The sequence below is a fragment of the Physcomitrium patens genome, chromosome 21 (assembly GCF_059467195.1).
Source record: "Physcomitrium patens ecotype Gransden chromosome 21, ASM5946719v1, whole genome shotgun sequence".
Taxonomy (NCBI): Eukaryota; Viridiplantae; Streptophyta; class Bryopsida; order Funariales; family Funariaceae; genus Physcomitrium; species Physcomitrium patens.
In genome coordinates this window covers 10,395,095-10,417,629 of record NC_143430.1, presented here as the reverse complement: position 1 = coordinate 10,417,629, position 22,535 = coordinate 10,395,095, and the positions used below count along the sequence as shown (strand labels likewise).

The 22,535-nt window shown below is 39.8% G+C and overlaps 3 protein-coding genes across 8 annotated transcripts; 2 read left to right on the top strand and 1 right to left on the bottom strand.

Moving 5' to 3' along the window:
- The first annotated feature begins 944 nt into the window (after positions 1–944).
- On the top strand, positions 945–8,498 carry LOC112274379 (serine/threonine protein phosphatase 2A 55 kDa regulatory subunit B beta isoform). Of its 2 annotated transcripts, none has more exons than XM_024503828.3 (14): positions 945–1,528; positions 2,598–2,701; positions 3,365–3,460; positions 3,648–3,767; positions 4,210–4,425; positions 4,597–4,688; positions 5,042–5,160; positions 5,361–5,484; positions 5,790–5,913; positions 6,427–6,495; positions 6,727–6,818; positions 6,967–7,044; positions 7,360–7,436; positions 7,822–8,498. In XM_024503828.3, exons 1-14 carry the CDS (start codon positions 1,387–1,389, stop codon positions 7,956–7,958), a joined length of 1,590 nt encoding a protein of 529 aa, XP_024359596.1. In that variant the 5' UTR covers positions 945–1,386; the 3' UTR covers positions 7,959–8,498. The 2 variants fall into 2 exon arrangements, with proteins under 2 accessions (XP_024359596.1, XP_024359595.1); XM_024503827.3 differs by having other exon boundaries at positions 4,210–4,428.
- A 2,283-nt stretch (positions 8,499–10,781) lies between these two features.
- On the bottom strand, positions 10,782–16,894 carry LOC112274376 (translocon at the outer membrane of chloroplasts 64). Of its 4 annotated transcripts, none has more exons than XM_024503821.3 (14): positions 16,758–16,894; positions 15,772–16,197; positions 14,788–14,940; positions 14,532–14,656; positions 14,253–14,378; positions 13,831–14,013; positions 13,480–13,618; positions 13,119–13,287; positions 12,775–12,909; positions 12,449–12,646; positions 12,001–12,128; positions 11,790–11,841; positions 11,568–11,637; positions 10,782–11,288 (listed from the first exon to the last, which is right to left on the bottom strand). In XM_024503821.3, the coding sequence occupies exons 2-14, from the start codon at positions 15,984–15,986 to the stop codon at positions 11,203–11,205; spliced, it is 1,779 nt and encodes a 592-aa protein (XP_024359589.1). In that variant the 5' UTR covers positions 15,987–16,197; positions 16,758–16,894; the 3' UTR covers positions 10,782–11,202. The 4 variants fall into 4 exon arrangements, with proteins under 4 accessions (XP_024359589.1, XP_090102014.1, XP_090102016.1 ...); XM_090245888.1 differs by having other exon boundaries at positions 15,772–16,278; positions 16,758–16,890; XM_090245890.1 differs by having other exon boundaries at positions 16,649–16,759.
- Positions 16,895–17,070: 176 nt separating this feature from the next.
- On the top strand, positions 17,071–22,354 carry LOC112274378 (amidase 1). 2 transcript variants are annotated; one of them, XM_024503826.3, is made up of 12 exons: positions 17,071–17,212; positions 18,095–18,454; positions 18,630–18,782; positions 19,117–19,241; positions 19,492–19,617; positions 19,804–19,990; positions 20,172–20,324; positions 20,495–20,666; positions 20,780–20,914; positions 21,490–21,618; positions 21,739–21,798; positions 22,127–22,354. In XM_024503826.3, exons 2-12 carry the CDS (start codon positions 18,096–18,098, stop codon positions 22,181–22,183), a joined length of 1,656 nt encoding a protein of 551 aa, XP_024359594.1. In that variant the 5' UTR covers positions 17,071–17,212; position 18,095; the 3' UTR covers positions 22,184–22,354. The 2 variants fall into 2 exon arrangements, with proteins under 2 accessions (XP_024359594.1, XP_024359593.1); XM_024503825.3 differs by lacking the exon at positions 17,071–17,212 and having other exon boundaries at positions 17,956–18,454.
- Positions 22,355–22,535: the final 181 nt, after the last annotated feature.

The following is a 22,535-nucleotide window of genomic DNA, read 5'->3' as shown; positions in this document are numbered from 1 at the left end:
CATTGACAAGAGTGAAGAAGGCTTCACTCTTGCTTCCATGTATACTCTTAATTAGGAGCTACGTAGCAATGTCTTATAGGACCTCCAAAATGTGTTGACTTTGTAAGACATGTATCTTAACTTGTAAGGCAAGATTTCTATATGTATGCCACATAGTTAACTTATTTTACAATCTATCAACACATAATTAGCTTATTGACCAAGTTTCTAACCTACCAATTAACTACAAATACATGTAAAATCAAGCAGCATCTATGAAGTTTCTTTAAAAGGTCTTATGAAATTAACCTATTTTTATCTACTTTTATCTACTTTTATCTATTTCTACCTAATCATATAGGTATTTACCAGAATACTCATATAGGTCTGTAACAAATAGTTGTCACATAATGTGGCATTGGATACCAATTCTTGTTGGATATATATAATTTAATTTGATTTAGTGGTTTTCCATCCATTTAATTTTTTTTGTTAATTGACTTTGTTAATGCCATCTAGGATTTAAATACTCAAGTGGAGAAATTTCCTTGTTTTGACATTCTTATCAAGTCATGTCTTATAAATGATTTAAAGAGAAAAAAAAGCTTGTGTTACAAGGTTTTGATTAACTATAGTGATTAAGGCATTTTAATAAAGCTTCAGGATTTTTTTAATTTACACCCGGGTAGACTACCAGCGGCATGCCAGAAACCGTATCTGAAACGCCAGCAAGGGGGAAGTTGGGAACACACGTTCCATCGGGTACGTTCCCATAATGGGGAAGGAGCTGGTGATACCCCTGGGCCTCAATGATGGACAAGGGAACTAACGCAGGGAGCACGCGCCACGTGTCACAAGGTATGGTTTCGCAGGGGAAACTTGGCACGGGCGGGCCGGTTAGGGCCCGGGCAGGGTCGGGTCCAATGTTGGCTCGGGGCAACCCTGTCTCGCCCGTCTTTCTCCCAGGGAGAGCTCGGGTGCTTGTTTGCAATGGTCTCGGAGGTAGTAGAGGTGGTGGTGGCGGTGAAGTTATTACCCGAGAGCTTCGACAGCTTCACGCATGTTTGCGATTGCACGCAAGGACGCAACTGGCTCCGTAGTTGTAATGAATGGATTCACCGCGATGCAAGCTTCTCAACGAGCCGTCGGAAGCTTCGTGTGGTGGAGTGTGGAAACTGCCGGAGCTCCGTAACCATGCGGGGTTCATGGAAGTGGTGGCTGCCAATTCGGAGGCGGATTTCAATGTGGTAGAGTTTGGACTTAGAGTTTTGTAGGAGGAGGGGTTGAAGTGTGGGCCAAGTGTTGGGGCTCCTGAAACAGGGGAAAAGAAAAAGAGACGACGACGCCGGAGATTGGAGATTGAGGTGTGTGTGTGTGTGTTTGTGGTTAGTTTAGCGGTTTGAAGTGATGATCAGTGGTGCAAGCGGGGCACCCGCTGGGGCCCCAGTTCCCACTGCTACTGGTTCTGTTGCTGCGCCATTGCCCGCGTTGGAGTGGAAATTCTCGCAGGTTTTCGGCGAGCGTGCCATCGGAGAGGAAGTGCAAGAAGGTATGGTTCTGGATCGTCGTATGTTGGTAGTTTAGGATGTTCGGAGAAGAAGATCGTGTTTTCCGCGAGTTAGTGGGGGCTGGTGTCTGGATTGTTTCCTTTGTGTGCGTGTTTATTTTTATTTTTATTTTATCTTCCCTTCTTCTTCCTGCTTCTAGTTCTCACGAGGTTGTTGTGGTCGGTAGTGGAAATGTGGAGCTCAAGTAGCCGAATAGCTCATTAGTTTTTTGTCTTTTCTACGTCTCGTGAGGGTTTTACATTTAGTTTTTAGGGTCATTGAAGAGGTTTGGTAGTTTTGAATTTAGGGTTATTGGGTCGTCCAGATTTGATATTTCAGTTCTTTTCGTCTGCATACTCATCTTATTTAAGCCTTTCGCAAGGCCTTAGAGACTGTTTGGTTTAGGGCGAACTCCCCTTATATCTTTATACGTCACTTTATTTCAAGTCTGTGATTATGGTCTACTGTCCGGTGTGAAGTAGCGCATGACACCAGCTGACGCCATACACTAATTCCCGATGCCCGTATATGTAAGGATACATTTCTCATTTACTTATCATCAGCGCATGCAGCTTTTGTAGTAAGATTTAGTCGTTTGATTCAAAGCTGATGAACATTCTCTAGCAGTTTACTAGCAGACTTGGTTTGTTCAAGTGGTGGTCTGTGAGCTAGGGTTTTCTTTGCAAGGGTTTTTTTACCAAGTTTGCATCTTTTGTCACAATTTCTGCACACTATATCTTTATCTCATTCTTTCAGTATTCTCATGACTCTGTCGTCGGTTGATAACATGTTGCCCTACTTCAGGTGAAGTTCTAGCACTTTTCAAACTTAGGGAGCTCTTCTAAGTATGTTTACTCTCTTGATACGAAGAGGATTGGGCTTGTGCGAAATTTATGTTCTTTCTACTTTTCGGCTTGACTTTTATCTTTGGTTACCGGTGCAGTGGTTCAGCGGTTGAGTCTATTTTCTTGTTGTCTGGAGCGTGTACCTTTTAGATTAGCCTTATTTTTGCACTCGGTGTCAATTATTTGGAACTTAATTTAATCTAGCTCGCACTGTTGATGAATGCAGTTGATATTATCTCGGCTATTGAGTTTGATAAGACTGGAGAACATTTGGCGACTGGCGACAGAGGAGGACGCGTTGTACTTTTTGAGAGAACAGATGGCAAAGATGTATGTACTAACCACTTATTTAGATTACGTGCTGAATTCATTGTTTGCTGACTTTGTATGCGCTACGCTAGCACATCATGTTCGATCAGCTTTATTAATCTAGTTTTTAGGCACTCCCATCTGTCCTGCTTTGTGTCACTTGGAGAGGGAATCGATTATACTTTTGCTAGTTTCGCTTGAAATCTAATGAACTTCATGTCTTAGTGGTGTAACTTTTGAAGGTTAGGGTACTAGCTCGCATTCCGGTTTTCTTCGTTAACCGCTACGCAGTGTGTGTTAAACTCGAAGGAGATAGGCCGTCTAGACATTATCTTTGATGGACTTTGTGCAGTTTTTCTCTAACTTTGAGAGCTATTGATTCAGCACGAGCTTTGGCATAACATCTTGTACATTGTGCATCACAAGTACACGTAGTCTTATCATGGGCTTTTGAGATAAAAACCAGTGCTTCTGTCACCTGAATTAATTTTGTAAAGTTGGGCTGTCTGTGACCTAATCTGATGTCATATGAACTCTGTTCATTCTCGCTCTAAGTTGTGTAGAACCAGTGAGTGTATTTTTGGCAATCCTCGCCTTGACAGTTATGTCTAGCTAGATGTTGCAACAACTCGGTTCAATTCAATTGTTTAAGAATACTATCTTGTCTGTGGTTGACATCTGTAGCAAAGGACACGGAGAGAGTTGGAAAGAGCTGATTCTGCGGGGTCCAGGCATCCTGAATATCGATACTCTACCGAGTTTCAAAGTCATGAACCAGAGGTAATGTTAGCAACGCTAAGGTGAGTCGTGGTAATTTTTCAAGATTGCGCCCACATAGTTTTCTAGAATATTGATAGTTTCCTTAAAATCATTATATCAACTTCTCTTTTTCATATTTACTAAGTTTGCAAGTTATCTTTATCATATTGACCGTGTTCGGTTTACGATACTGTATTTCTTTCTGCAGTTTGATTACTTGAAGAGTTTGGAAATAGAGGAGAAGATCAATAAAATTAGATGGTGTCAGACTGCCAACGCCGCTCAGTTCTTAATTTCTACGAATGACAAAACCATTAAATTATGGAAGGTACCACTAGCTTAAGCTCTACATATCGTGTCATTTTCTGCTTTTGCTGTGGTTTGCTTGCTTTGAGTCGCATTTGAGTTATTACAGCCTTTAGTCGATTGTCATCACTCTTTCCGATTCCTTGTAATCGAAATTTTACAGTTTCATTTTTCCAACTCCCAATCTTCTCAGCGTGATGAGTTGGTTTGGGGCCTCACATTAACTGGGAAAGGAGAGACCTTTTGGTTTTTGCAAAACTACTCTGGTCGACTTGGGAAGGAAAATCTCAGACTAGACGGTCCTGTTATATCTTTCATTTCCAACATCCTCTTTATTGGGTTGCAGTTGGAATTTATTACAGCCAGCTTTTACCATCGTTTTTACTGCAGCCTTTAGATCATTCCTTGTTTGTTTCTCTTATTTGTTTATTTGTTTTAACGATAGGCGAATCTCAATGTCGTAGGTGACTGAAAAGAAAGTGAAGCAAGTCAAGAACCTGAATGTGGATCCTGGAGCCAGAGGGAATGGAAACCCATTGTCGAATAACATGATGCTCAATCCAAAGGGTTTTGCACCACGGTTGTCGATGAATGGAGTTGCCGCGAACCGATCTACGCCTGCCATCAGCCCTGACTTTGTATTTCCTCCTGGAGGCATTCCGTCTCTTCATCTTCCCTCGGTAGTTGTACCTGCCTCATGCTTTGAATGTTGTGGACCTCGTGTTCTTGATTTTCATTTAGAGAATCTGTTGGTATCCAGTTCATCTTTGGATGCTTTACAATCTTCGTGGTCACCTCAGCGACATGATTATCTGGCCCTAACATGCTATCAATTTGCTTGTGACCTGCAGGTATGGAGTAACGAGACGGCATTAGTTGCGAGATGTAGAAGAGTCTACGCAAACGCTCATGCATATCATATCAACTCCATATCTAACAACAGGTATTTTGTTGTGTGTTATAATTACTTTTTTTTTTCACTCATAGAAGTCTGAACTTTCTGGTGATTATCTTCGCATCTGCTGCTTTTGTGATGTTTCAACCAAGATTATAAGATGAATTTACTTGAGACTGTAAAATCAATAGCATCGTGTGACTATTATGTATGCTGCTTGTTTGTCTAGGGTTTGTGGCTCTCTCAGAGATCACATTGTTAGGATCGTCTTTTGGACACGATCTTAGCTGCATGTATATGTCTATACCTTTTCAGCTTTGTACTCCATCTCATGTGAAGTCTTGTGTAGCTCAGCAAACATGTTGAAGTTTTACTGAAATAGCGCTTAATTTTATATGCAGCGATTGTGAGACATACATCTCTGCAGATGATTTGAGAATAAATTTATGGAATCTTGAAGTTAGTGATCAGAGTTTCAATATTGTTGACATCAAACCAACAAACATGGAAGACCTTACAGGTATTCTCTCCCATGCGTTTAGCTCATCAATGATCCTCCCTCTTTTGGTAGCTCATAGTTTCCTTTAGAGCTTACCTGATGAAGCTGTCCTTTGTCTTATAGAGTGGAGATTGAAGACTTGCTACGTTGTGAATCGGAGTGGTCATTGTAATCCAATGGACTAACGCCTTTGGGTTACTGGGTTGGTTTTGGTTGAACAGAGGTGATAACGTCTGCAGAGTTCCATCCTTCTCATTGCAATGTGTTAGCATACAGTAGCAGCAAGGGCTCTATTCGACTCATTGATATGCGTCAATCAGCCTTGTGTGATCGACATTCAAAGCTGTATGTTATTTTCTTTTGTTTCCAGCACATGGTTTCTCGGCACAGTCGATCCATTTGTTGAAGTGCTTTTGTAGAGTAAGTTGATTTAGATTTATTGTGTTATATAAGTATGGGTTGTACTTTCAATCAAAAAGCATTCATGACTTCCTTAATCTAGTTGAATGTGGTTGGCTGTTGATTCATCAAATCTTGTTTCTTTTATTCTTGCGTTTTTCCTAAAAGTTATATTTCCACAATGGTTATAGGTTGTGTTTTCTGAATATTGGTTTCATATTGAAACTTGTATTGTCTTTTTGTGGGTGCAGGTTTGAGGAGACTGAGCATGCTGGATCAAGATCCTTTTTTACAGAAATCATAGCTTCTATTTCTGATATTAAGTTTGCGAGAGGCGGTCGGTACATTCTGAGTCGGGACTACATGACTCTGAAAGTAAGTAATCTTTATACCTAGTATTTTGAATGTGGGCAGTGATCAAGACTGCTGAAATAAAGCTGGTGAAACCAAGAGACCTAGTGAATAGAGAGCATTAGTTCATTTGAAAGAGTTTATTTGAAATACAATTTCAAAGTATCTATCCTCAAGCTATGTTCTTCTAGCTAGAAGGTTGCTATGGCACTTGCATCCATTTTTGAATCAAAATTGATGCTCCTGAAATTACCGGCCTTTTCTTTTTGACAATACCTGGTATTTGCTAGAAGAGGTTGATGTAACCTTGCGCAGCTGTTGGTCATATTTTGCTCTCAATAGACACTGAACCGAGCGCTAGGGCTGTGTTAGAATCTCGCATGTGAGTTTCTTAAAGTAGCAATGATGGATGATTTGTTGATTGGAGGTTGAACACTTGCAATGTCACGTTATCGTGATGTTCAAAAGTGTAGCGTTGTCTAGTAATGCACCCGTAATGTGATGAAGGCTTATTAGTTGTGTTTTTGCTCCTTTCAGTTGTGGGATGTGAACATGGAATCTTCCCCTGTGGCCGTATTTAAAGTCCACGAGTATTTGCGTCCAAAGGTGAATCCTGTGACTTATCTGTTGAATAGCTTCTCATCGATTCATCAATGGATAGAGCTTATTCCTCTTGTGAGTTGAATCTAGTTGAGCTTATCATTGACTAGCTGCAGTTAATGGAGCCTTCGAGCCCAGCTTCAAATAATGTATAGCTAGTGGCTTAATACGATGATTAGTCAGTTACCCGAGTGTTTTCTTTATTGAACTTGTAGAAACTATTCGCGTCTTTTGCAGCTTTGTGATCTCTATGAGAACGACTCCATCTTCGACAAGTTTGAATGTTGTCTTAGTGGGGATGGCATGCGTGTGGCAACTGGTTCCTACAGGTATTGTATTTCTCAGCTTAATTGTTTGCTATATTCAATGTCTGGAGGAAAGTGTGGGAATTAAGACTTGTATTGGACAATACATCTCATTAGATTTTTATGATTTCTCTTTTAACTAAGAAAACTAATTTAAGTGTGCTTGGTACAGCAACTTGTTCCGGGTGTTTGGGGCCGCTACCGGAAGTGAGGAAGCGTCAACCTTGGAAGCTAGCAAGACTCCAAACAGGTGTAGTAAATGTGCTTATAGGCTGAATACTCGAATTGTTTTGATTTGAAATCGTCCAAATGCTTTGATATGGTCAGTATTGCTTAAGGATTATATCCAGTTCGTTATAAAATCGAGAACTCGAAACTGTGGCAGCTTTAGTGTTATCCGATGAGCATGTGAGAAGTGGCACTTGTTGCCTACCTTAGTTTTCAGTCAATGAATGGTTTATATTATCTATATGTATTTGTTAGCTATTATGCATTTGTTGATGTCTATTATTCCAATAAGAAAGTTGATGATGGAGCCCTAAATTAAGTCTCTGCATAACTGCAGGCGTATCGTGACACCTCCCTCAAAAGCTGGAAGTCGACTAGCCAATCTTGCTCGTGGTCGGCGTGATAACCGTCGAGGTCAGCGTCTGATTCATTGAACTATGCCTACAACTTGGCAAACAGTTCCGCATTTTGTTTTCACTTGTGTGCATTCTGGGATGGATGTAGTAAGGTCAACGAATTATCTTCGTGGGCTTTTAAATGTTAGTTTGCTATTTTGTCTCTGCATAGTATCCATAACATGATTGGTTTACGAACACTTCACTTCGCATTATGTCGGCTGTCTTTAATGTTTTGAGTAGCGTGTACATTTCACTTCATGAGTTGTGCTGCAGATGTAGGTCCGATGGATTCAGTCAATTCGCCTTTTTAATCTGCTAGTGACAAGTGGGTTCCAATTGGTGTCGATTCTGATCTGAAGTTTCTTTTTCTTACAACTAATGTTATTGCGTATCTCATGCAGGTGGAGAAAGCCCAGGTATAGATTTGAATGGGGGAGTGCAAGATTTCACATCAAAGCTTTTGCACTTAGCATGGCATCCAGCAGCGAATGTGATCGCGTGTGCTGCATCCAACAGCTTGTACATGTACTTCGCCTAGGATCAATTTGTTGTTCAGTGAACTTCTACTCACACACGTTTGCTTCTGTTTCTTCGCCGTTTGTGCTCAGCTTGTGTTGATCCTTAACATTCTTGTGTAGTGAGGGAGTGAATATCCGCAAATTTTTGGATTATGTCCTACCCTAAACTGGGTTAGTAGATATTAGAATTGCTGCATGCATATAGAAAGAAATCAAAGCAGAATATTCTTTGAGGCGAATCCAAGGAAAGATAGGGAGTCCTGCAGGCTATCCTCTTAATGCTCAATTGGACTTTATAGGTGTTGTAAAAGTGGGTTACCGAGGATATGCTTGATTTTTGATCACCCTATGTTTAGCTGCAAGAATATCCTTTTACATTTGGAGTTTGCCACGCCTTACATTTGGAGTAGCAGTGGGAGTTTACACTCTTTTCTATCATATGCAAAAGTTGGATTTATAAGCGGATGTGCTTCATACATAAATATGTTGGAGTTGCTCCTATATTCTTTTGAGGAAATCTTTCAATGCCAACGCATGCTGGATAATTTTGTTTTGATAAACCCTTGAAAGTCTTGATTGGGCGGATCAATGTCAACTCGGAACGGTCCAACTGCATGAGTTTCTAGTAAAGAACCAGTAAAATTCTTGTTTTGCCAAGCACAGTAGACCATTAATTCCATAAGCTGTCTGGATTTTTGAGGATATGTGAGGATGAGATATTTTTAAAGTTCAAACCAGGTTGACTTTGAAAGCTAATTGTTTATTTATTTGTGATGTACGCCATGTCTTGGTGTTTTAGGTCTGCATGGATATTTAAAGATTTAAGCATTATGGGTCACCTATGAAAGTGCTATTGCTACTTTGCCAATGAAACTCATGGATCAAATGGATAAAATACACCAAATTCTTTTTATGGCATTTATTATATAATAATAATGTAGTAAGGTTGTGTCATATCTGACTTTCAATAAGTTGACTGGTAACAAGTAAGGTTTGCTTTATGGAATGGCCTCAATAGAAGCATTGAGTTGGGATTATTTTGAATAAAAATATTTATATTATTAATATTTGTGGCAAATTGTTGTCAACAGCCAGACAAGTTGCTTGGTCAAAGAATAAGAGGTGCTTGTAAAGCTATACATAGAATTTGTGGAATGTTTTTTGTTTAGTAGGTTAAAAAATATTTATTAAATGAGTATCATAAACTTATAATGGCTTTTAGACATTTTTTAATAAATTAAACATCAAAAATTAAATATCAAAAAATTCATAGTATAAAAATAGTACATGGTATGAAAGTATTGTTTTAATAACCATTTATAACAACTAGTGAACATGAGTTTAAAAGTGTGCATAGGTGATATAATATTTTATACATAATAAAATGAAAATAATTTAATAACTTTGCAATAAGTCACTATATATATATATTTTAAATATTTTGAATAATTTATATATATATATATATATATATATATATATATATATTTCACAAAGTCTTAATATGATTTTTTTTTATTATAATCTCAAATATAAAAAAATTAACAAATAAAATTTATTGGACATTGTAGTGATTTATATAAATGACACATAATATAACAAAAACAAGGTTGTCTTTATAATTTTGAGTGCTTTTAGAAAGAAAAATATATTGGACCTTGTAACTTTTAATGTTGTTTTAGAAACATAGAGGGATTAAAAGAAAACTTTGTAATCAATTAATATTATTTTTAGATTCAAATAAAGTTAGATGACATAATTATTTAAAATAAAATATTTAATATAATCATAACATCTCAAACATCTATAAAACATAAGTAAATTTAAGTAAATAGAAATAATTAGAAGTTGGTAGAAACATATTTGATAGATAATATCTCCCTTAAAAATATATCAAGAAAACTTTATAAATGAAATTTATATTAATAGATATCTTTAAATATTCCATGTAGTTTCAATAAATTCTTCTTATTTTTTTAATATTTTGGAAGTCACTATAGAAGAAGTCTATAACTGAGATAGCTTGTAAGTGTAGAGAGCTTTGAGAAACTTCTATATAATTTTGTTAGCCAAAATATGTAAAGACAAAACTACAATCATTTTAAATGTTATAAACCTTATTTTTGTGTTGAAGTCTTGATTCAAGATTATCTAGTTTTTGTACTTGGCAGTAGTTATTTCAATATATTTCTACCTTATGAATTTACCTCTTTTTTATTTTCTTTAATCCTTCATAGTTTTACATGAACTTATTTTTTAACAAATTTATTTAGATTCAAGCCCTTGATATATAAATCCTAATAAATATCATCTTTCTAATTGTTTGTTTTATATTATATTTTACAACTCCAAATACTACATATTGCTATAATAATATAAGCTACTTTTTGTATGAAAAGTATTATGTGCATTTTTATATTATTTATAGTAGTTTTCATTAATTGCTACATATTGAAGAATCTCATGTTTCTTTCAAGATTTTTCACGTTTGTTTGCCTTTTCCTATTATACTATTCTAATTCATCACTACCTTTGGTGGTTAATATGTCTTGCTAGCATTTTCAAATAGAATATTTTTCAGCATTTTAGACTACTGTTGCACAAACTGTGTTTCCTATGTTTGTGTGCAACAGTTTTGGATTGCACGTCTCATGTATGAGACGTAAGCATTCTTTAAGAGGGTGTGCGTGACACTGTTGTCGATTTTCTTATCATATCTGAAATCTTAAAAGTGTTATTTTTATTCATAATGATGTTTTCGTCTTTTTTGTGTTCTTTTACTAATTAAGAATTCTAAATCAGCATTCATGCCACTTAGGTATTTTCCAGTTCAAGCAGAGGTATTACTGCAAATACGCATAAATTGAATTCCACCCCAGTGCAACATCAGAATTTGCTGACTAAAATACAAAGGGACTCGAGCAAATGAGGCAACAAATTATGACACCCTTCTCCACTTCACGGGATTTGGGTTCCCTTTCCTGCCCGCAGTCACACCTGCTTCAAGAATTCCAACTCATCTACTTGTCTGTGCACATCGAAATCGGACGCCTACACATTATCATGTGTCCAGCACAAACTGAACACTCTCTCACCATCCCTAATCCAGGTTACTAAGCAAGATTCCTAAACTGGTAGCTAAGCCTTGAAGAGCAAAAGCATCACATAGGCTTAGATTTACTCTCAGTGGATGAGAGGGTAAGAAAATATGTCCTGCCCATCCATTCTGACGACCTCGAAACAATTCAACTAGAAAAAAAAAAATTAACCGTACAGAAGCTTCTTCAGTCTACTCAGCGCCTCACTAGCAGTTTTGTTGGTAGGTTCAAAAATAAGAGCTTGCCTAAAATCTGCGAACACACGTCCAAGTCATCAAATGTCAGCATCTTATCACTGTGAGATGCTGGAAGTATATATGTAGTTAATGTTGACAAAAGCTATAATCTGAATCATACATGTAAGCAAGAACGCATAGATTTTTCATTCACGCTAGAGCTATCCCCGAGGAAACCTAATGACTCTTAGCAGATGACCACAACCAATCCACATGAAACAAGACGTTCAGGCTAGAGAAAGGACTCTGCCACAAGCAAACGGGAAGCCAACAATAGAAGGTAAATGCTTACGACCTTCATCAGCTTCTTTGTAGTATCCCAAAAACTCACGGGCAGTTCCCCTCCTCAAGTAGGCTTTCACGCTCTGCAAACTCACTTCATCATTAAAAGTGTGACTTGCACAACAGCCGGCACATTCAAATCTACAATGAAAACATATATTGGTGCCACCATCCTGCTCCCGTCAAACTGCATTTGTTCTTCTAAGCCTACTTCAAATAGAATAAAAACACTCACCCTCTTGTCAAGATTCAATGCCTTAGTACAATCAGATTCGGCCTCTGAAAAGCTGCAAAGAACCAAGTTAGATGTGAGCTGGACGATTCTCACTTAGGAAAACTTGAACTTCACACGAATGACGCTATTTGAATAGCTCCACAGCTCCTGGCAAGATCGAATTGATTAGATGACAGCTTAAACTACCAAAAATGCAACACATCGGACCTACCTGCAAAGTTGAAGATAAGCCATAGCACGGTTGTTATAGTATGTTGCGTTGTTTCCATTCAGGCGAATTGCATCAGTGTAAAACCCTACAGCTTTCTTGTAGTCTTTCTCTTTGAATGCTGCATTACCCTGCACTCATGACATAAGTTATAACTGCTGCAAACACAGATCTGACAAGGATGTCAAAAAATAAACAGAGAACCTCTTCACTTGGAGGTAGTCTATAAACAGATACAAAGAGGTTTTCTCATCAGCGAGTTATATTTAATCATCCACCAAAACTTTGCAACTTGACGAAATACACAATGCTTGAAGAGTGTGCGAAGGGAATAGAAATATTACACATGACCCAACGAAAACTTCACAAGCACTTACGTTGTATTGAGATCCTAAAGTAAAGAAAGAAAGCACACGCACAACAGATTTCACAAGAGGTTTTTCGTTCACACCTTCTCCTTTGCCAATTCAGCAGCAGCACTGTTGCCGTCACTCACGATAGAAGGTTGGTCAGCCGCAACCTTATCTTCTTCCTGTACTGTAGAATATATAGCTAGTACTGTATCAAGTAGAAACCGGTCAGACCCCTGCCTTGCTAGTAGAGACACTGCCATGGGCACGCCGTCATGGTTTCCTGCTGGCATGGTAACCTGCATCAATTTCGGTCAATGTCGGGAAAGCTAGGACGAGAAAGAAATAACATCTCTACCACACAAATAAAAGCTGACATTAATTTTCAAAACTGCGGAAAACCAAGGGAGATGGGAAGGAGGGGTACTTGACAGCAGCTTGACATCCCTGCTACACATATCAAATCCAACGTCTTGTTCCGAAAAACTTCAAGCGCTTCTGCTTTGGTATTCAGTTTCGGAGGAATGTCTGGGACTGTGGGCATCACCAGAAGAGAATCATTCTATTATGCACGGTGCAAACAAAGTTAGTTTATGACCAGAACAACGAAGTTTAACGACCGTCATAAAAACGCATATTCATAAAGATGCAGAAAAATGAAGTTGCAACGTTCACATAACATCCGAAGCTGGAGCTTTACCTAAAAAGAAATCTAGATAATGTATCAGTAATACAAAATCTTACTGTATTCTTTAAGATCATGCAAATTACCTTGAGAAGTTCACTGATGGCGTAGCGAGTCTCATCCTTGATCTTCTGGAGAAGAGGTACCAGATTAGAACTTGTCTCAAGAGCAAGTTTTGTTCTTGCAGCTAAAGCAGGTGCTAGATCAGGCTTTACAGTGGTCAGCCATTCTTCATGATTCAACTTGAACTCCCACCTGCAAAAGGGCGAACATAAAATTCTGTTACTAAATAACAGCGTACTTGGAGCATTTTACTGTGCTCGTATTGCTTGCAAAGGTAATTGAATCAAATATCACATAAATAATCAACATAAAAATATGGAAAAGCAAGGCACTTGCTTCTCATCACCAAAACCACCACATTCTATTTTAACATATGGTATCTACCTCTGAAGAATCTGCATGGCAGTCCGAAGTAATGCCAGTGATCCTAGATTACTGTCGCTAATCTCCTTCTGCAGCTCTTTCAGACTCGGAACAGTTCTTGCCACATAATCCCCAAGATTAATGTGCTGTAACACTTGCCCTGTGAAAAATCAGCAACAAACATTACACTGATTTTAAAAAACAGGCTCTAAATGCATGCATGTATCAGCATTGCGGAGACTGAGTTAAATTGAATCAGCAAGCGAAAACCTCAAAATAATTATGAAAGACACCTTTCGAAAGTGAAAGAATTTTTTCTGAAAATTCTGTACTAAATGGAGGGGTGCGGACACAAAAAGAAAAGAAACATACGTCCAAGAAGTTTCTGAATGGATTTGACAACTGTCCCCAGAGACAATTCAGTAGGAATTAATGAAATTTTGAAGCAATCATCAGCGATAAAGAACCGTCGTGGTTGCCTCACATCCATGTAAGGGAGCTGAAGCAAAATGTGCCCTACTTGCCGCAAGATCGCTGGATCTCTTGCGAAACAACCTACAAAACACGATTACCCAATTTGGGTAGGTGATTGAAGAAATCAAGAACCGATTGAAGATGCTCTAGATCAAACTAACAACAGAAGACAGAAAAAAAAAGAATACAACATACCTGTAAAAAGAAGCTGAATCCACACAATTTAGAGAGAATAGCAGCATACATGTAAAGGCAACGAAGGCAACGACTCTAATCATTCCATGACCAAGAGTAGTTCATCAAGGAAACAAATTGTTTACCAACAGTATCTAAACTTTGGGCCATAGGAGTAACTCCAACCGTTGAAACAGCTCCATGCGAAGGACGAAATCCTAGAATTCCACAGAAGGCCGCTGGCACTCGCACACTACCAGCAGTGTCCGTTCCTAAAATTCCAAATGATCGCAAGCTTGGATCAAAAATCAAAGATAACATACATTTACGCGTGAAAAAATCAGGTGCTAATGGGCAACTCTTTCTGGAGGATTTTTTACAGCGACAAACACGTATATAAGTTACAGACCGCAGAACACACCCACCTAGAGAGAAATCCACCAAGTCAGCAGCTACAGCAACTCCTGACCCACTTGAAGATCCTCCAGGAATGCGATTTGGTGCTGCAGGATTTACTGGAGTTCCATAGTGCTTGTTATCTCCTATAATGCTGCAGAATCCATACCAATTCAATTTAATAACCGCGCTGAAATGCCTTAATGCACCCCTTTCAATTATGTTTCTCAAAACAGAGCCATGTTTGAATGCTGCATTCATCTGTAGATACATTAGAAAGTTCACCTGTAAGCAAGCTCGTCCATAATAAGTTTGCCGATGCATGTCGCACCTGCTTCTACAAGGACTTTGACAGCTGCAGCGGTGCGTGTAGCAGGCTCATGTGTTGAGGCCCAATCTGGATTACCAAAACCTGTGACAAATCCCTCTATATCGAATCTGTCCCCCATCAAACCAATGTCGAGTTAGAGAAGTACAAGACTGATTGCTAACCTGTTATTTTTATTGATCAGCAACGGGCTGCCAAGAGGTGGAGAATTCTAGCTGTCAACTAATAATTGAGATACTTGGAAGATTCTCGACAACTTCCAGAACCAGGAAACTTGCAATAAAAGAATGCTCAGCAATCTAAACTCCTACCAGAAGTCGCGTCAACATTAGATGCAAAAAAATTTAAAGGCCAAAAGAACCCACGTTATTTGTGTAAATAGACCACTTATGTCCAGTAATCAAACTAATCTGGCATTACCCAGTTCCCAGCCTAATTGCTCTCATTTGGTCTTCCAAATCTATAATGTTTTAGTGCCTTCTAAGAATATTATGATTAATCCGTTTAAAAATCGAGCTTACAAACAAACTTTCGACTATTTCCAAGCATCAAAGGTTCTGATTATACAAAATCCAAAAGCTCTTCTTCATTACGTTGATAAGGGAATCCAAAAGGAGAGATCATAGAGAAGAAATAATTTTAACTGTACATAACTGCATCAAAACCAGTCAGTGTACATGTAGAGAAAGGCAGAAATGAAGGATTAAATGAAGAGATGAGGCAAGATCATAAACAATTTTCGGAACACAATACCGCTAATGAATTGCAAATCTTCAGCCTCCAAGATTCAGAAAAGGCACAAAAGGAAGGCGTTAAACCCCAATGAGTACACTGCGAAGCAATCTCGCAATAACGAAGCGCTGGAACTTTATGATGGGAGAAGTAAAGCTACTATGTTTCAATAGCAAGCCATCTTACAAGTCTTGGAATTCGATACTTACATGTCCTTAATGGCAAATGTGAGCCCTGAGAGAGGATGAGGAGCGCTAGGTGGAGGTGGCGGAGGTGGAGGTAGCAACTCAAAATACTCAATGAAGGCGCCATTATCCTTCCTGCCTGTCAACCTGAAAAGATTCCGCCGGAGAATGAAAATTCCAGCTAGTCCAAGGCCAAATAAGACCCCGAGAGACCTTGCCAAAATTTTATCGTTCGGCATACTTCCTCTGCTGCAGCTTCAAAGGAAGTTCTTGAGAAATCCAAAAAGCTCGTCAGAGCTTGAAAACGGTGCACCCGGAGGAAGAGTCACCACCTAGGTATCTCAGCTTTTAAAACACTGATTTTCCAGTTACAGAGTCTCAAGGTCTGAAGGTCCCTCAAGAGTTGCAAGCCTCGTGAACCACATCATTAAACCCCTCCTGGCTTAAACACTGCCACCCAGAACAATGAGGATTCAGACTTCTTTATCAGGGACGTTGAATTGCAGCATAACATCTGGTCCTCGTCCGTGTCTGAAAAATTACAAGCCGCAGGTATAGAAATCGAAGTACTCAGAACACCCAACTTCTAAAGGTCACAGTTCTGCCTCAAATTGAATTTTATACCACTTCACACCAAACGCATCTCCAATAGACCACCTTCACGGAACTAGTTTCCTCCCCACTAAAAATGTACTACGAGAAGGTTCACTTTTCCTTCTCGCATCACTTGCTCCTCCTCAAGAAGACACTCAACAGCACCCTCGACCACTCCGTAACACCAAAACCAAGCTACATCTCAATGAACTACACAAACACGCCGAACTAACTACAATTAAATCCTCCACTGACAGCAAAATTCAAAAATGAAACATAAAGAATACAAAAGAAGTAAGAATCACACCCCCGTTCCTCAGCCTCAAATTTTATAATTCATCCAACCAGAATCCCGGCAGAAATTTCTCGAATCACAAGTCCTGAATAAAAGCTCTGTACGCGTAAAACTCACATACCTGACGTGCAACTCTTGTGCATTAACCAGACTTCACTTCAACCAACTCCAAGCTTACTGAGTGGACACACCGTCAAATGAAAGAGAAGTTGATAATTAGGGCTTTAGAGCTACGAATGTCCTCTGCATCGAAACTGTGTGTTATCGTCTTTCATCCACATCGTGGTCAGATCCTTTACATGGGTAGTTGTCGTCATTCAATGAAAATCCCAAAAAGAGCTTACAGCACAATCGTCGAGAACTGGATATGCTCAGCGTCGATGGAATTGTCAGTTGTGAGTCATGGGTGATACTTGTGAAACCCACATGCTGAAGCGTAGCGCAGTCTAGAGGATCAGAAGTCTCTTATCCATGGCATTGCCAGACCTTTCTTTAGCTTCGTGAGTTAGTTTCTTCGGAGACGAAAGTCGCGGCATGAGTGAAGTCTCAAGGCTTGGCACTTGAGTTGATATTTGGGTGAGCCTCAAACCATAGCACCGAGGTCATCAATTTGGCATAACCTTTGTTAACTGCTGAAAATGGAGGACTCAGCAGCCAACTTCTCTTCTCTCCTTACGCTCTCGCTCTTTTGCTCTCTCCTCCCACCCCCACTCCCCCCCCCCCCCCCCCAACCCTTCTTGCAGTCAATCATGTTTCATACTCGATTCAGCAACCTTTTCACGGCGATGTCTGCATAGATGATAAGCTTTAATTAAGTATCGAATCTGTCAATCTTTGGTTGATGTTGCAATTCAGCGCTACAGTACTCACTTGAAGAACTTTCAAAGTCTGAGGATCGGGTCCAGGGAGTAGATCAAAAGATTTGTCAGGCTCTCTCAGCGATGCAGAACATGAACAGCTAAACATTATCACATTGTTTCGTTTTTGGCGACATTCAGCTCATATCCCCACATTGAGTCTGCCCTTTATCCATTTAATTTTGCCGTGATTAGGTTTCTCTCATAACGTACTGTCCCAGAATATGCACTTTGGCGTTTCGCCCCATGTTGTAAGATGCTACTAGATCTCGAGTCAAATTGCCCATCAGTATTATTCCAGAGTGTAACATGTAAATTTTACTTTCTTGCAAGTAAGTTGCAATGCTGCATTGTTGAACTAACAAAAAGCAATCTCACTGTGCTCTGTTGAGCAATGCCTCCTCATGTTTTCTGTCGGTCCCACATGACATACGATGGGGCAATTCGACTGCCAAGTCGAGAGGTTGGGATTTCCCACAAAGTACCTCCATCGATGGTGAAAACATAACAGATTCAGTTAGGCGTCATCTGATGACATGGTAAAGATTGATGAACTAAATTCGTGAAATAACTGATAAAAACGTCACACATTACGTTACAGAATGCCGGAGAGGGTTGAAACAAATGTGTCGCCCACACTGTCAGCCAAGGCGCTTGGAAGCTCTTGTCCTCCTCGAACCGTAATTCCACCACCGTCAACAGTCTCGCTGCTTTCATTTAGCTTTCCCCCGAGGAAATTCATCATACTAGGATTATCAGTAGTTGGGATTGCAGGCATCTACGTGCTGGTGAAGAAGGGGAAGTTGACCCTCCCTCGAACATCAACCCTGAGATCGTGGAAATTCCCCAATTTCGATTTGCGACAGTACCTCCCTCATTTACGACTCCAACCAACTTTAAGTGCCTCGGAGAAATCAAACTCGCTACACTTTGGCCAGCTCAAATTTGGCTATCAAGATGTGTAAGATTCTCCTCATCTGATTCTCTGATGGTACTGCATACACTCAATTTTTCGTCGTCATGAAAAGAGTTTCTTATTAATTAAAAGTCGCTTAACTACTAATTCTTTCTTGAATCCAATTACAAAAGCACAGTTAGGTCTACTGAAATATATCATACAATTTACCGATGGGCAGGTTTGATGTGGAGTCGGCCATTACCGGATTTGGAAGCCAGGATTGGGAGCAGACACACGCGCCGGCTACTCAAACTGCGGTAGCAATTGGCCGGATCCTTCAGTCAGGAGCAGCATGCACTGGAAAGCAAACAATGGACGAATTCGGCTTAAGGTACTAAAACATTGAAGAACAATCACAGAATTAATTTATTTTGAGCTCCGTGATAAGTCTTTGCATTGCTGTGTCTTGGGGTCCATACAACTGGCTCATGCTTGTGCCTAATTCTCCTTTCATCTGCATAAGTTACAGGGCTTTTTCTAGGGTTGAAAAACTGGTTTGAGCGTAGAGTTTTTAGTGAGGGGTGAGCCTGTGTGCGTTTTGGTCACAGAAAGAGTGTCAGATGTCTTTCATTTGTGTTCAAGTATGGTCCACGTTGGGGCAACCTGCTTGATTCAAATAATCATAGCAGGAAACGATTGAAAGGTTTTCGTCGATTGTGGGGCAGCATGTTTGGTAGAAATAAACGTGATGGGATAGCCGAGAATCCTGTGGTTCCGAAATATTTCGCAGGAGGAGCGGCGAGTGGCTCTGGTGTTGCAGTTGCCTCCAATACCTGCGACTTTGCACTTGGTATGTACACCACATACAATCTTGAATTCGATGGCTCCCTTACATCAGATGGATGATTCCTTATCCAACTCTGCAGCAACTAAATTGTCAAACCCTGATCTATCTCGGAAAACATGCATTCTACTCGTCAATCAAACAATGGTCGCAATCTTCTGTGTGAAAACTCTTTAACAACGTTGGGTGTGTGGTTTGGCAATTTTTATCCGGAAAAAAACTAACTCACACGACTATGCTTACGCATGAGTGGCAGCGCTTGATACAATAGGAGGAGTACGAAATCCTGCATCATTTTGTGGCATTTTTGGGTACCGAGCGTCTCATGAAGCTATCTCAACAGTCGGAGTAACCCCAGTTTCACCGAGTCTCGATGCTGTAGGTAAGCACATCAATCACGAATCACTATCCTATTAATATCTGAAATTTCGATTGATTTATTTCTGTTTGAACTGCTGTTCGCCAGGAACCCTTGCAGGAATATGGTCATCTAGTGGGCAATTTGATGATCGATGCTTTGGCATGGCGGTGAAGAGTAGTCTATGTTTCTGATACGTGGATGATGTAGGGGTGTTGTCGAGAGATGTACATGTGTTGCACCAAGTAGTGAAGCTTCTGTTGCAACAACCGGATTTGGAACGGGGTCTCCCCTCTTCCGTTCTTGTTGCTGATGATTGCTTCTCGCAGTCCTCAATTTCAACCGTTCGAACTGCGGATCTGATTGCGAGGGCCGTCTCCGAGACACTCGGACGCAGGTGATAACTCACGATTCATACTTCCCTCGAATTACGTGCCCTGTCCGATCATCTTCTGCACGATAATAAAAAAATTAATTCTGTTACCTGATGGCGATGACAGTTTTTGCAAGTGTTTTTTCTCAAAGGTGAAGTAAAGTTTTGTCCATGTTAAAGTCGAATTGATCCTCTTGTCAGGCAGTCTCGTACACCATGTGAATCTGGGAGCGCTCATTGCGTCCAGTGTGCCAACTCTGAGGAACTTTTTGATGGAGGAGGAGCGGCTCCTCAAACAAGACACATCTCGCTACACAACTTTTGATGGTCTTCGAGACGCCATGCTCTTGATATTGCGGTATAGTTGAATCTCTCCATGTCACAATTGTTCTCCTAAGGTAACCAATAAATATTTCAATATAACCAAGCTGTTTGACTCTCGCTCGACGTGCGTCAATTAAATCTAGGATATTTTCCGTAACAGACTGGAATGTGAGAATGATGCTGTTGTGTGTTGAACATTGACAGGGGAGAGTTCAGAGACAAACACCGAAAGTGGTTCAAGGATGTGGATCCAGAGCTATCCTCGGACGTCGATGTGCGTGTGAAATTTGCAATGGCTCCTTACATAGATGGATTGCACAAAATGGCTCTCAAAATCAAAGAGGAAACGCGGGCCGCCATGAATGAAATTCTACTGGTAATTCAACTTTTCGATTGGCCATGCCACAATATACACTTCACTGGAAATGAAAAATGCATTAAACCTGGTTGGTACCAATCAAGTGGGGAGGTAACATTTGCATATGCCAGATGGATTCGCTACTAGTGATGCCATCAACTCCAAGTTTGCCACCTCTTAAAGAAGCCAAGGGTAAAGAATTGGAGATCTTTGAATCAAGGGCTTTGAGTATGCTGAGCCTTGCATCCATGTCAGGTTGCTGTCAGGTAAGTTCTTGTCTTTTGGATAAATGAATTTATCTCCATCCCTCTTTTATGACTTCAGCTCATTATTTCCAATGACATAGGTGGCTGACCTATTGTCGACCACCCCCCATTTCCAACATATAGACCTACCTAGTTCTATTAGTCTTGTGACTAGGTTTGACATTTTATTAATTGGAAATAGGTGGGGACTGGTTAAAATGATGTTAAGGTTTGAGCAATAAATAAAATTAATTGTATTTGGAATAGGTATGCATCAATTATCTGCAGTTAGCAGTTGTTGATTGGTTGGGGTGGAATAATAGTCTAATTAGGTGCTACACTTCTTTTGATAGCATTAGCCACGCATCACAGTTTTGTAAAAGTTGAATTCTTGGTTTTGAAACTGACCACCAGTCAGAATTAGGTAGGCCTGTATGTCCAAAATGGGATAGAAATCCTTCTGATTTCTATTTCCCTACATGGGGTATTTTTTTCCCCATTTTTACACCTGCTAGATATATGCTGAAATGCTTAAGTTATGGGAAATGGGTTGTCTATCTTAAATGTGACTTCATGTATCTGAATTTGCACAACAGGTGACTGTTCCTCTGGGAAGCGCTCGAGGAATACCGATAAGTGTGTCTGTGTTGGCCAGACATGGTGGTGACATGTTCCTACTGGAGTCTTTGATGGAATTGAATGCAAGGATCCAGATGGAAGTTGATGTAAGGAATCTGCAGGTTTAGGTTTCTACTGTGCATTGCTTCTGTTCATTACTCTTGTAGCACGAGTTGCACTAGTCAATCGACATGGCAGATTCCTGACACTATTGAGTGGCAATGTAGGTACTGAGGCAGATAAAACCAAGTGTGAAGGATAACCATATTATTGCAAGAAATTCAGTTGTGAGTTACTTCTATCCTTGCTCTATCTATGGGTTCGTATTTTGTACGATTGTGAAAAGGCCATTGATCCTGTCTCTATAAACAAAACTCCTGTTGGAAGCCAGCTGAAGCAGTTATTTAGCCTTTTTCGTTTCTTGAGAACGAACGTGGTGTACACTCAGAACCCAAGTCAATGAACCGCAATAATAAAGGATTGAAAATTATTTCTCAATGAGAGGAGGATAAGACGGAAACGAACCAACCAAATGAGAATCAAAGAGCTGAGGATGTTTTCCAGCACTGTTACACGTGAAAAACCTAATATTTTCGTTGTGATGAATTGATGCAGCTTCAGGAAATTTCGCCAGATCTAAAAACTGGGAAACGACGACGTCCAACTACCTGAACCTTAAAAATACGCAACATATAGTTTATGACCTACCCTGTTGTTACATGGCTTCCACTGGAAGATTCAGTGCATCCCAACGCCAGAATTTCTTTCAACGTCCTAGAGTCTCAAATTCGAGACTCCAATTTGAGACCCCATGATCAAATGCAATGCGTAAGATTTAAAGCTTATCTTGTACACCAATCTCTTTGCGGTGATGAATTGCCTTGCTTCACTACCTTATACTTTGTGAACGCTTACGGAACTATGACGACTTGCAGTTGCAAATCAAATCGGTTGTGAGCAGGACGTTAATCTAAATGAATAGGACATTCATCTTTGTTCACCGCTTCAATTGAAACCTCTTAGC